Source organism: Osmerus mordax, chromosome 9, assembly GCF_038355195.1.
Source record: "Osmerus mordax isolate fOsmMor3 chromosome 9, fOsmMor3.pri, whole genome shotgun sequence".
NCBI classification, from domain to species: Eukaryota; Metazoa; Chordata; class Actinopteri; order Osmeriformes; family Osmeridae; genus Osmerus; species Osmerus mordax.
In genome coordinates, this window is record NC_090058.1 from 10,453,192 (window position 1) to 10,465,432 (window position 12,241).

The 12,241-nt window shown below is 46.1% G+C and overlaps 3 protein-coding genes across 3 annotated transcripts in view; all 3 read left to right on the forward strand.

Annotated features, from left to right (window-relative positions):
- Positions 1–170, forward strand: part of dph6 (diphthamine biosynthesis 6) — a 51,627-nt gene extending 51,457 nt beyond the window's left edge. Inside the window, exon 13 of the mRNA XM_067243315.1 lies at positions 117–170. Within this exon, the coding sequence (XP_067099416.1) occupies positions 117–170 (54 nt within the window). The remainder of the gene's footprint in view (positions 1–116) is intronic.
- Positions 171–5,753: 5,583 nt separating this feature from the next.
- Positions 5,754–9,751, forward strand: LOC136949227 (zinc finger protein 770-like). Its single transcript, XM_067243464.1, has one exon. The coding sequence runs from the start codon at positions 5,790–5,792 to the stop codon at positions 9,567–9,569; it is 3,780 nt and encodes a 1,259-aa protein (XP_067099565.1). The 5' UTR covers positions 5,754–5,789; the 3' UTR covers positions 9,570–9,751.
- Positions 9,752–10,058: 307 nt separating this feature from the next.
- Positions 10,059–12,241, forward strand: part of aqr (aquarius intron-binding spliceosomal factor) — a 43,477-nt gene continuing 41,294 nt past the window's right edge. The window contains 6 exon segments of the mRNA XM_067243462.1: positions 10,059–10,118; positions 10,625–10,731; positions 10,845–10,901; positions 10,991–11,031; positions 11,133–11,168; positions 11,261–11,381. Of these exon segments, the coding sequence (XP_067099563.1) occupies positions 10,657–10,731; positions 10,845–10,901; positions 10,991–11,031; positions 11,133–11,168; positions 11,261–11,381 (330 nt within the window). The 5' untranslated portion in view covers positions 10,059–10,118; positions 10,625–10,656.

Genomic DNA, 12,241 nt, shown 5'->3' on the forward strand with positions numbered 1-12,241 from the left:
GAATGGGGGCCGTAGGTTTTGATTGACAGGTGTGACACCCTGTGTATCATATTGTCCAGCAGAGAGCCTTGATATGCACCAGAGTATCTGATTCCTTGTGACCACACCCTTGTCAGAGTCAACATGCGCTCAAGCACGGCCAGACAGCCAAGCGTCATGAACACTTGTGACCAATTAGAGAGAGGCATGGAAAGGGGTGCAAGGCGGGGGCGGGGGTGGGGGGTGGTCAGGTCTCCCAGTGGACCCCGCTAAACAGACAAACTGTCATCAAGGCTGTCCTCACACACACCCAGTGAATTCTCACATGTCCAGTAACTGTCGGGTGACTGCCATCTCCCTCAACACTCAAGACCACACTCACACACACAGGCATGCACATACACACACACACACATACATGCACACACACACGGACCAGTCAGAATCTCCAGTGAAGCTTAGCGAGTCAGTCCCAACACAGCCTCCTGACAACTCAACACAACAGGGGGGCAGGATTCATTCCACGAGAGCCTACCAACAAGCTGCTCGTTTGGCCAAAAGGGCAAGAGGGGATAACCCACCCCTCTCTAAGTGTGTGTGTGTGTGTGTGTGTGTGTGTGTGCGTGTGTGTGTGTGCGTGTGTGTGTGTGTGTGTGTGTGTGGTAGGGGTTCAGTAGCTTATATGTTCAACCCTTGCTGGCCATATGTCTGCACTGCAGGGGTTTGAATGGGAAGCTACAATCTGGCCAGGGTTTAGGAATGTCAATACTTTGTGAATAGGCCTGTGTTCCCTGGTCGAAGGGTTAAGTGCTGCTTCTGTCCAAGGCAGGCCCCGAGCCACGGCCATGTTGGGGTATTATCGTCATGTCAACTAAAGTAACTTTGGAATTTGGGATCAAATGTCATTTTTTTCTGTTTATCCCTTTCTGTCTATTTCTCCCTCTTTATTTGTTTCCTTTATCTTTCTTCTTCCTCTCTCTCTTTCTGATTCTCTCTCTCAGGCCTGGAGGAATGTTTGAGGATGACCCTAGATCAGTCCAGTCCAGCTGTGTAGTGCTGGTTCCAGTTCTGGACCTGCCCGACTCCCTGATCCTCCACCTGTCCTGCTGGCTCAGTGTTTAGACTCAGCGAGAGAGAGTACATCCACACAGACAGACTGTTGGACGGTTCCGGGCCTCAGCAACAGTTCTGGAGGAGAAACCACAATGAGACCTCTTTAGACCGTGAAGATGACCGATTGTGCAAATGTTTGTGTAGATGTGAACACCATTGTGCACACTTGAATAGCAAAGATGGAAACTTGATCTTGAAGCCTTCGTCTTATACAATGTGTGTGTGTGTGCGTGTGAGTCCGCATGTGTGAGTGCGTGTGAGTTTGGTGCGTGTGCACGTGAGTGCGTGTGCGCGTAAGCATGTGTATGCGTTTCCGCGCGCGCGTGTGTGTAAGCGTAGTATGTCTATGGAAGTGCCCAACACCATAGCCTCTAATCCACTGTATCCGTCCCTAAGCTCAGAGCAGCTGTCACGCAGGCAGCCACAGAAAAGACAGGCCTGCCCAGCATACCAGAGGACAGGAGCCCACAGTAACCCAGAGAGAGAGAGAGAGAGAGAGAGAGAGAGAGAGAGAGAGAGAGAGAGAGAGAGAGAGAGAGAGAGAGAGAGAGAGAGAGAGAGAGAGAGAGAGAGAGAGAGAGAGAGAGAGAGAGAGAGAGAGAGAGAGAGAGAGAGAGAGAGAGAGAGAGAGAGAGAGAGAGAGAGAGAGAGAGAGAGAGAGAGAGAGAGAGAGAGAGAGAGAGAGAGAGAGAGAGAGAGAGAGAGAGAGAGAGAGAGAGAGAGAGAGAGGAGAGAGAGAGAGAGAGAGAGAGAGAGAGAGAGAGAGAGAGAGAGAGAGAGAGAGAGAGAAGAGAGAGAGAGAGAGAGAGAGAGAGAGAGAGAGAGAGAGAGAGAGAGAGAGAGAGAGAGAGAGAGAGAGAGAGAGAGGTGTAGGGGTATCTCTGACCAGACACACATCCCTTGGCTCATCCCTGGATCTCCTGCTGTTAGTGCCGGAGTCACGGCAGCTCCACCACTACCACACCAGCTGTGCTGTGCAGAGAGGCAGCCCATGGCCTGACGAGGTGGCCCGGCCTGCTGGTCTGCTCCGTGGTGGGAAGAGAGCAGGGGGCCTTTGTTTGTTTCTCCCTCATGCTCCACAGCTCAAAGACGTGTTATTATAGAGTAATAGGCAATCAGGAGCAAGCCACCTGAAGAGATTAAGGCTCCTCATAGTCCCCATCGATTCGAAGGCTTCTCTGGTTAATAGGAAAGGGACGTTCCCCGCACAGCTGCAGGGCAAGGTCCTCCTGGGTGTGTGAGCATATACATGTGTGGGTGGGTGTGTGTGAACACAAGTGGTGTGATTGTGTGGGAAGAAAACAGTGCCATTAACTATTGCTTCTGGAACATTTCGTTTTCTCAAAGATCGCAAACCATATTATTGACGAGCTCAATTGGAATGCGCCTTCGCCCAGGCTCTTCCCTCCATTGTGTTGGAGACGGAGAGGGGGTATTGATCCGCACCCATCTGCCTGCCGCTCTCAGCACTGTTATCAAAAATTGAACAATAGCGACAACCAACGGAGCCTGAAGATTTGCTTTACTTGTTTTCTATCGGAGGTCGATAAATTTTAAAACAAACAAGCAATTGTCCATGAGGGCGATAGCACCATAAATATCCATGTTAAGTTCAGTATTGTGATTTACCTCGAGGTCAGGGCAAAGTGTATCAGGGGAACTCCCACCGTATCAGTAGCAGGAGCTGGTTTTAGCTGGCTATATCTATGTGTTGTACTTGTTGTGTTTGGGTTAGAGCTGTCTCATTAAAATGCTGAACACATGGGAGTCGTCCACACTTTTCTTCTCTATCGAACTTATTGAACTTGAGTCCAAAGCTATGTATAAGGAAAATATATTTCTGTTCACGAGTCATGTTCAAGAGGAGCCAGGGACCTCGCTGTGTATAGCAGGACTCGGGGTTAACTTGACTGCAGCGGACACCACCGTGGTATTGAGACACATTGTTGTGGTCGTGGTACAGTATGTGTGAAAAAAAAACAAGTGAAAAACAACAACTGGGAGCAATCTTCCGGTTAGTCTGTGGCACTGAGGCCTCTAAATGGGTGTGCCACACACGCAGCCAGACAACCACTTGTCGATGAGCACAACAAATACTAGTATGTTCTTCAGGCAGACAAACACAGCCTCCGCCACAAGAATTCAGTCTTCCTCCTAACATAACCGGTGTGTCTAAGCTACTCTTCAGCATCTGTATTTCTTTTGTTTCCACAACCACCACGTCGCCTCAGAAATATGAATAAAGACAGGATGACATTTCGTTTTTCTTTTTGTGTGTGTGTGTGCGCGTGTTTTTTCTTCTTCATGTTTCTTTATTTTTCTCCACCAAACAGACCTGCAGCTGGGTTAGCTCACACACAAACTTGGGAGTTGTGGCTAACATCGTCCTTTGTGTGCAATGTACAGCCCCGCGGCTCTTGTCATTGTGGCCAGGCACATGGACTTTGACTGTGTTCTGGCTCCTCCAGGCTCCTCCTGGCTAGCCAGGCTGATGTGTGGCTCCCCTCCCCCCTGGCAGTGAGGCTGCAGCGGGGAGCTCTGCTACGCCGGGCTCTGGGCTTCGGTCACACAGTGTGGCCTTATGGTCTATATGGGAGTAAATTGTCTGACAGTTATGTTTTGAAAACGCTGTTGATAATATGTTGCATTATTACTATGTCAAGTCACAAGATAATGTGTGTTAAATGTTGACATTAGATGTAGCAGTAAGTTAAGGTGTGCTAGTGCAACCCTTCCTGCTAGATTAGAAACCATATTAATTGAGTGGTGTATGCTGCCCTCCAGTGGCTAAAATGGATATTGTATGCCAAAAAGAAATCCCCAAACCTTTGAGTGCATTGATTTTTGCAACCCTGTATCTCATGAATACAGTTTTCCATTGACCAGTCTGTTGTTGCATCCACAGCAGTGGCGATTTTAGACCCTTTTTAGGGGTTCTCAAGCACCCCTAAATTAACTCTCAGCGCCCCTAAAAATAATAATAAAAAAATATAGATTTGTTATTGTTTATTATCATTTGATGCTGGTAGTTCATGAAGAAAGGGACATTCTTAGTTTTTTCCTTCATTCAATATTTTGCATAATAATACATACATGTATTAATTGTTATCCAGTGAAATTAGGAATGTATTTAGCAAGGGGGTTTAGCACTTTTGCAAATCACTGTATACATGTCACATTCTCATTGGGGGCTGAGCACCCCTAAAGGTCTGATCCTAGAATCGCCCCTGATCCACAGGGTCTATAATATCCGACACAAAGCTTCTAAAAGTAAGGCTGAGTGTATCGACTGCAAATACTGACTCATACGGACAGGCTATCCCAGGAAAGGAGAGACACTCAAGTTAACGGTTCATGTGTGATTAAACTGCAAGGTGTTGGGTAAGCTTATGTGGAACATAAGGAGGCTGAATCAAATACGTACTTACCTAGGGATTATACTGATAAGACTAATCTTTCCTGATTCACAAACATACATATTTATGTAATTGCTGATATTATCCAGTCCAGTTGAACACTTTCATGATAATATATGGCTGAATGTCGTACAAGAGGTGTACAGTATCCCTTGGAATGGCAGGTTAGGTGAAAGACTTCAAGACCGATTTGTCTCTTGGATAAGTCTTAAATGGCTGCAAGATTAAGATTGTAGATGAGGTTGTAATTAAAATGAAGGTCAGTGTAGGCGTCCTAATCCTGCTACAATCCTATTACAAATAACACCTTCAAAGTGTGTTTGGATGTCGTCAACATGTGAATACATGTCCAGACGAATGTAAATCATTTAATCAGATCAGTCTGTGCTTTTTAGTTGATGTTTAAATCTATAAACTTTATGCATTTTGGAAAGTGTGTTTTGACATCTTACTTTAAATTATGTAAGGTAGCTCTAACATTGGCATACTTTGTTAATGTACTATAAACTGTCTGCAATGGTTTGCAGTTAATGTGGTCTTTTGTTTCAGTCATTTTAAATGAACAAATATGCGACTAAATTATTGTACGTTTATGATGCAGTGGGAACTTGTGATAAAATGGTTTCCGCCCGTGCATCAAAGAGAGACGAACAACTGAATACGCATGTTTTGTAAGCCGGGGCACTCCGGCTGAGCGGAATGAAGCCACGTATCCAATAAACATCCAGATCCAGCCGGTGCGACGAATATAGAGACAAATGTCGAAGACACCGAGAACGAAGGATACAGTGTCTGGAGCCCCCTCTGTAAGGCCCTCGTAATAAACGTTTGTAAATGTATTTTTACTGCTGCAAAATGTGCTTGTTTTACGTCGATGCTGCTTACTAATGTTGCCTTGCACGATAAGTATTTTACTTAGAATATTAAACTTACCATTATACAGTTATTACAACGGTGTTATCATTACGCTAGCATCTAAGCTAATAGCTAGCATGTTGTCACATAGTTCGCTAGGTAGCTAGCTAATGAAAAGAGATAAATTCATTCGTAAAATACAAATATTCCATTACCGTATCTATATTAAATATTTCATTTCGGCTGTATTTTTATTCTTGCCATTTATGATCCCCCCAGGCTTCGTATGAGGAAGACGGTCGGAAGAATACATGATTCCTCTTTGCCTCAGTATAAGGAACGCTGAGTTTGTGTAATCTCAATGCAAGAAAAATAATCAACCCGTCAAGAGCAAAGACTGAAAGTTAAAACAAATTTGCTTCCATCATGCATCAGTGCACTGTTTGTTCAAAATCATTCCCTAGTGCCTCTAAACTGGAGCGTCATCACTTCACTCACACTGGACAGAAACCGTTCACTTGCACAGTTTGTGACAAAGGCTTTCGCCAATCTGTCCATTTAAAAAAGCACATAGAGACCCACACAGGAAAAAGCAACCCTTGGAGTTTCCCCACAGAAAGTCTCCAACATGGCAGCTTCCCAAATCCCATGGAGCCAGTGTCTACACGTCAGGATCAACCCTCGCCAGATAAGTCTGGACATGACTTCAATATCTACAACACCATGCCATTGCAACCAACCAGGCCAATGTTTTCCCAAACACAAGAAGCTAAAGAAAGAATGCCACTGTCGACCGGTCTCTCTCCCACAGAGATGAGACACCAGCCAGAACTCCTACCCTCTCTGATTGATAATGGCTTCATCAGCCAACAGAACATTCTATCCAATAGTCAGTTCCTCCCAAACCCAATGTTTCATGACCCCATGGGGGCTTCCACAGCCATGGGGAGTAGTCAGAGTGCAGCAGGCTTCTGGCACACAGATCAAGGCAGCACAGCCAAGAAGCACACATGTACGGTCTGCCTGAAGTCTTTCAACTCATCCTACCATCTCCAGAGGCATATACCCACTCACAGTCAGCTTAAGCCATTCGAGTGTGAAACATGTGGGAAGGCATTCAAACAGAAGGCCCATCTGAAATCCCACTCCCAGTCACACCACAGTGCTGGCTTCTCTGAGGATCCCCCTGTATCTGAGTCTCAGCAGGGTTCCTCGGCGGGTAAGATGAGGGTGAACCACCAGTGTCCCACCTGTCTGAAAACGTTTTGCTCGCCGTCCAAACTGAAGCGGCATTTCATGATTCACACGGGACAGAAGCCGTACTCCTGTGGGGACTGCGGGAAGTCATTCAGGCAGGTATGGCACCTCAAAACACACCTGTACGCACATAGGTGTGCGGGTACCGGCGCCGATGTGAAGTCGGAGACAAACGGCCAGAGCTTGAACGGTTCCTCGACTTCCCAGCCCGCAGGCGATCAGAAATCATCCGCTCCGAGTAATCCTGTGACTTCGTCCGTGGAGATGGAGCTCCAGTGTGAGATAAGCGTACGGACCCCTCCCGGCCACGACCAGTTAGAGACGACAGACCAGAGTCCGAATGACGTCAAGGTCGAGCAGCAAGGACATGCGTCGAATCACTACCAGTGCAGCATCTGCTCAAAGACATTCAGCAGCTTGAGTAAACACAGGCAGCATTACGCGACTCATAAAGAGTTGAGACCCTTTCAGTGCCAGGTCTGCAATAGAGCCTTCCGCCTGGCCGTCCATTTAAAACGGCATCAGATCAGTCACAAGAACCCAGATGAGGAATTTCAGAATCAAAGTCTGTCGGAGACCCCTGGGAAGGCTCTCTTAGACCCTGTTAATTCTCACCAGCATCCCAACAATGGGATGGCTTCTACTCAACCCAGTGACGGGCATGCTCCTCACCTCAGCGTCATGGTGAAACCGGAGAATGCAAGACCAAAACCCAGTGACGAACAGGATTGTGCGCTGCAGGGAACTGACCCCTCGCTGGTCTCTGAGCAGCAGGCAGGATCAGGCCAGGCCAACAGTCAGCAGCAGAAGATCAGGCACAGACCCCATTCATGTCCTACATGCCTCAAACGGTTCCCTTCTCCATCCAAACTACAGAGGCACATGATGACCCATACAGGGCAGAGGCCTTTTGGGTGTGAGTCATGTGGGAAGAGATTCCGCCAGCTAAGTCACTTGAGGATCCATTCTCGCACTCACCTGTGGACAAAATACTACAAGCAAAAGTTGCCACTCACTACCAAACCTTCCTCTGCGTCGGTTGATAATGATTCCCCAAACGAGGCAGCCCTGAAGCAAAGTGAACAGGACACACTTTCAGAGAGACAATTTGGTCAACCCAGCACTGGGGCAGTTGGGTGGAATGAAAACAATAGTAAAAAGCAAGGGTTTCAGCATGCAACACCTTCACCTTTTAGGCCTCAAAGGAAGACCTTCGCCTCCACTAGACAGAGGCATACCTGCCACCCCTGTGGGAAAACCTTTCCCCTGTTGACTCAATATAAACTCCATATATGCTCAAATCCTGGACTTCAAGGTAAGGATAACCTTGACTGCGGGCCATTTACCTCTCAGCAAACGGCTTCAAATTCAAGCGGCCTCTCAGAACCAAATCGTTGTTCCAAGACGGCCACAAAGAGGCGCAAGTCTACCAACCCTGTGGGAAATCCAGTGTATACCAGACACCAGTGTTTGATCTGTTATAAATACTTCCCGTCGTTCTCCAAACTAGAAAGACATAGTCGCGTGCACACGGATTTGAGACCCTACAACTGCCTGGCGTGTGGGAAAACCTTTCGACAGGCCACACATCTGACGGTCCACGAGAGAACTCACAACAAGTTCGGGCCCCTCAGACCGACTTCTCAGCAAGCTACGACGAGTCATGTAAAAGCACAACCACAAAAACAACATCCTCTTCAATATCCTAAAATACACATCCAAGTTCCTCAGATGAGTGCTATGAAAACGGACCTTAGGCCTTCGAAAAGTACAAAAGAATGGGTAGGGATGCAAGGCAACTATGAAGACTCACTCCATAACCAAGAGAATACTCACCACGAAAACAAACAAGCCATGGAAATCAATGAAAAATCCTCTCCCGACAAAACAAACAAGCTCGCCAATCCTAGAATCAAAAGCAAAGGAGCTGGTGATAAAAGGAAAGGTCATGTGTGCACTATCTGCCAGAAGGGCTTCGACACTCCATCCAAGCTATCCAGGCACTTCCTTATTCACACGGGGTTAAGGCCATTCAAATGCAGTTTCTGCAGTAAGGCCTTTCGACAGGTCTGGCACAGGAGAAACCACGAGCGCACCCATGAGAGCGTGCTGTTCAGCAATCCCCAGGACAACAACGCACAAGAATCACCAGAGAACTATCCCACCGAGCGCCATGGATCCGGAAGCCTCTCCGAGGGTCCCACCACCAGCTCCGAGGGCGACGCACACAGGGAAGAGCCCCGGCCCCGTGACGACAGCCCTGATCCCTGCTCCGTCACCAATGAGGCCGTTTCTGGTCACCCCACAGAGACAAGGGACAACAAATGTGTGGATTTCCATAGCCTGCCAGCCCATACCATGGACTTTGACAATAAACCAGGGGATCTGTATCAGTGCCCTGAGTGTCACAATGTGTATCAAACCCCCTCTGAGCTGGCCTCACACCTTGAGGCCCACTGGCGTGTCAGCACCCAGGACCTACTGGGCCCTCCCCCGGCACAGCACGAGGCTGGGAGCAGCACACAGCGCATGGGGATGGCTTTCCCTGCCAATAGAGGCCTCGACGATACCGATAGTCGTGAGGTGTTTAGTGAGAGGCATTCTGGGAGTGAGAGTTCTGTTGGTGAAATCCCACTGCAGGCAGAAATGCATTATAACGATTGGAGCGAACCACTCCGGTCATTTCAGTGTAGGAAGTGTCTGAGGTCTTTTGCTCTGGAGAGAGATTTGCAGCTCCACAAGTGTACTAGTGGAACTCAGACCGAGGCTACTCAATCCAACCAATATCAGTGTGCCATTTGCTTCAAGAATTTTGTTTCTCCCTCCAAACTGAAAAGACATTACGTGACACACACAGGTCAGAGGCCATACATGTGTGAGGTATGCGACAAGACTTTTACACAGTCTTCCCATTTAAAAACACATCGTCACCGAAGCCATAAACAGTGAAAAAAACAGGCATGCTTTGGGAGGAGGGTGGCATCTCATTTGATTTTAACTAGAGTTAGTTCATTTTAAAGTCTACAACGTTTCCTATAGTTTTACGTATATAGAACATTATATGTTTTTGTTTACCTGCATGCTATTCATTTATAATGGTGGTATTACATGTACAAGATAGGATAATAAACCTTGAGCGAAACAATAACTCTGTGGTCCGTTCTTTTAAAATGAAATGAATTATTAATATGATTTTGTAATAATAAAAGTAAATAATTCCTGGTTTACTAAGATATTATTAACGTTGCACTAACCGGTGATAATATTGTATATTATCATTTTATGAAATATAAGATTATAGTTTGCGTTTTATCGATACGTTTTACGATGTAGGAAAAGGTAACGGAACAAACGTTTCGCTGTGTACACCGACAGGATGTTGAACAGGAATTGCATACGTACAGGAAGTGTGTCGCCCTAAATACGATTTGCTTGTGTACATGCTTGTGTACGTACTTGTACGGAGTTTACGTGTACCCTATGTTGTAGAGCATAAAGGTTAGTTCCTTAAATTATTAAATCTACCTGCGTTTTAAAATGAATAGCTCGAAGACTAACCATCAATTTACTGTAACATAAAAACTAGTTACTAACCGCTAGCTGGTTGAAATTCAAATGCGCCTTTGTATTTAGCTAGGTAGCTAGCTTGCTTAGCGCCAAATAAATAGTTGGTGCAGTTTCAACATTAACAACGAAACGGCATATAGACCCCAAACCTTAAATACACAAATCTAAAGCAGCACATAGTTAGTCTACAAACAACATTACATCGTGTATTTGGTTCTTCTAGAGCTAGCTTACTAAACTGTAAGAATGTCGAGCAAACCAAACATCACAGTACTGGCATTATGCTGGTGGCTTACAGTACTCAGTCAATGCTCATTCAAGTAGCTATTTAATTGAGAAATAACTCGTATCTGTTATGTCGATTCATATACCTAGAGTAGGTCTGTGTGTTACGCATTTGCTGAAGCTTGGTGTTGATTGCATAATTTTCTCCCCAGCAAGCTTGACTTCCTAGCTGTTCAAAACAGTCATGGAGAAAGAAACTCCGGCCAAAAAGGCTTCTGCGCCCTCTGTTTCTCAAATCAATGCGGAATATGTCACACAGGTAAGGGACACACATTTGACTTTACCAACTCACACACACACACACGTATAGTTTACTTGTTAGTGAGCTAACTTGGAAAGGTAGATGTTACAGCCCCCCTGTCTCCTTTACAGTTGGCTAACAGATATTGGGCCCCCCATTCCAAGAATAAGCTGCCCTTCGACCCTAAGGTGAGTTTCCTTCCCAGCTACATTTTTGATGAGCATTCATTGGTGCTTCCTGGCTCCATCTCTAAACATTGTGATTTCCACCGACTCAGGTCATGGAAGATGTTTACCTGAAAGAGATTTTCCAGTCCAAGTAAGTGGTTTTAATCATCATGTGACCATGCAACAAAAAAGCTTCGTTTTCCAGAGCTATATTTATAACTAATATGTCCTTGTCTCTTGCACTGAATTCAGGTTTGCCATAAGAAAGATAATGTTACTGGAGTTCAGGTGAGTAACCCCTCCCTCCTCTGAATTCTGTTTTGAAATGTAACTGTTTCTGTACAGTATCTAACAGCCTTACTGCCCGTCCTTCTCTGCAGTCAGTATCTGGAAAACTACCTGTGGGTGAACTACTCTCCGGACGTTTCCAGCAAGGCTTACCTCATGTCCATCTGCTGCATCATCAATGAGAAGTTCAGAGAGAACGTTCCGGCCTGGGAGGTAAGGAAGGCTGCACTGTGTCGACACACACTGACCTGGTTTGCTGGTGTCTGGAGAAGCCTTGATTGTAGGGTAGGGATTGTCAACACAGTACAACACTTAGTTATTGTCCAGTGACCCGTGTTGTGTGTCCAGTGACCCTTGTTGTGTGTCCAGTGACCCTTGTTGTGTGTCCAGTGACCCTTGTTGTGTGTCCAGTGACCCTTGTTGTGTTGTGTATCCAGCAGTGATGCGTTACTCTAATCCGACCACTTTTTTCAGTAACGAGTAATCTAACGCGTCACTATTTCCAAACCAGTAATCATATTAAAGTTACTTGTCCAAGTCACTGCGTTACTGTTTTGTCATTAATAGTAAAATATATATTTGATTTCTTCTTGCGTCTCTGGGAGTTAAGCCTATGCGACAATTAGGTCATGTTTTCAGCATGAGGGTCACGTCACGTGTATATAGATAGACCTACCACTCAGCGACACAAACAACAATGTAGCTAGCAGGAGAGAGAGAGATGCACATTTTCGAGTTGGAAATACAATCACTATTTTCAGTATTTGTCAGCTAAAGATGGAAATATCAAGGTTCGTTGTACACTGTGCTTGTGGCGACAAAGTGCTATCAAGCTACAAAAACACGACGTCAAATTTGAAGAAACATTTGGAGTCGCAGCACTGCACAGTTAAACTTATAAAGCCGGTTGTCAATAGGTGTGTTCGACTTCATGCAGCACCGGCGGCGCCGACAGCCGGCTGCCTTGAAGTTGAGAATGCCATTGGCTGCTTCAAGTCAGGCGGCTGCAGGCGATGCCGGCAACACCCCCGCCGCCTCAACATAAAAATAGTCCAGTGACCCGTGTTGTGTTG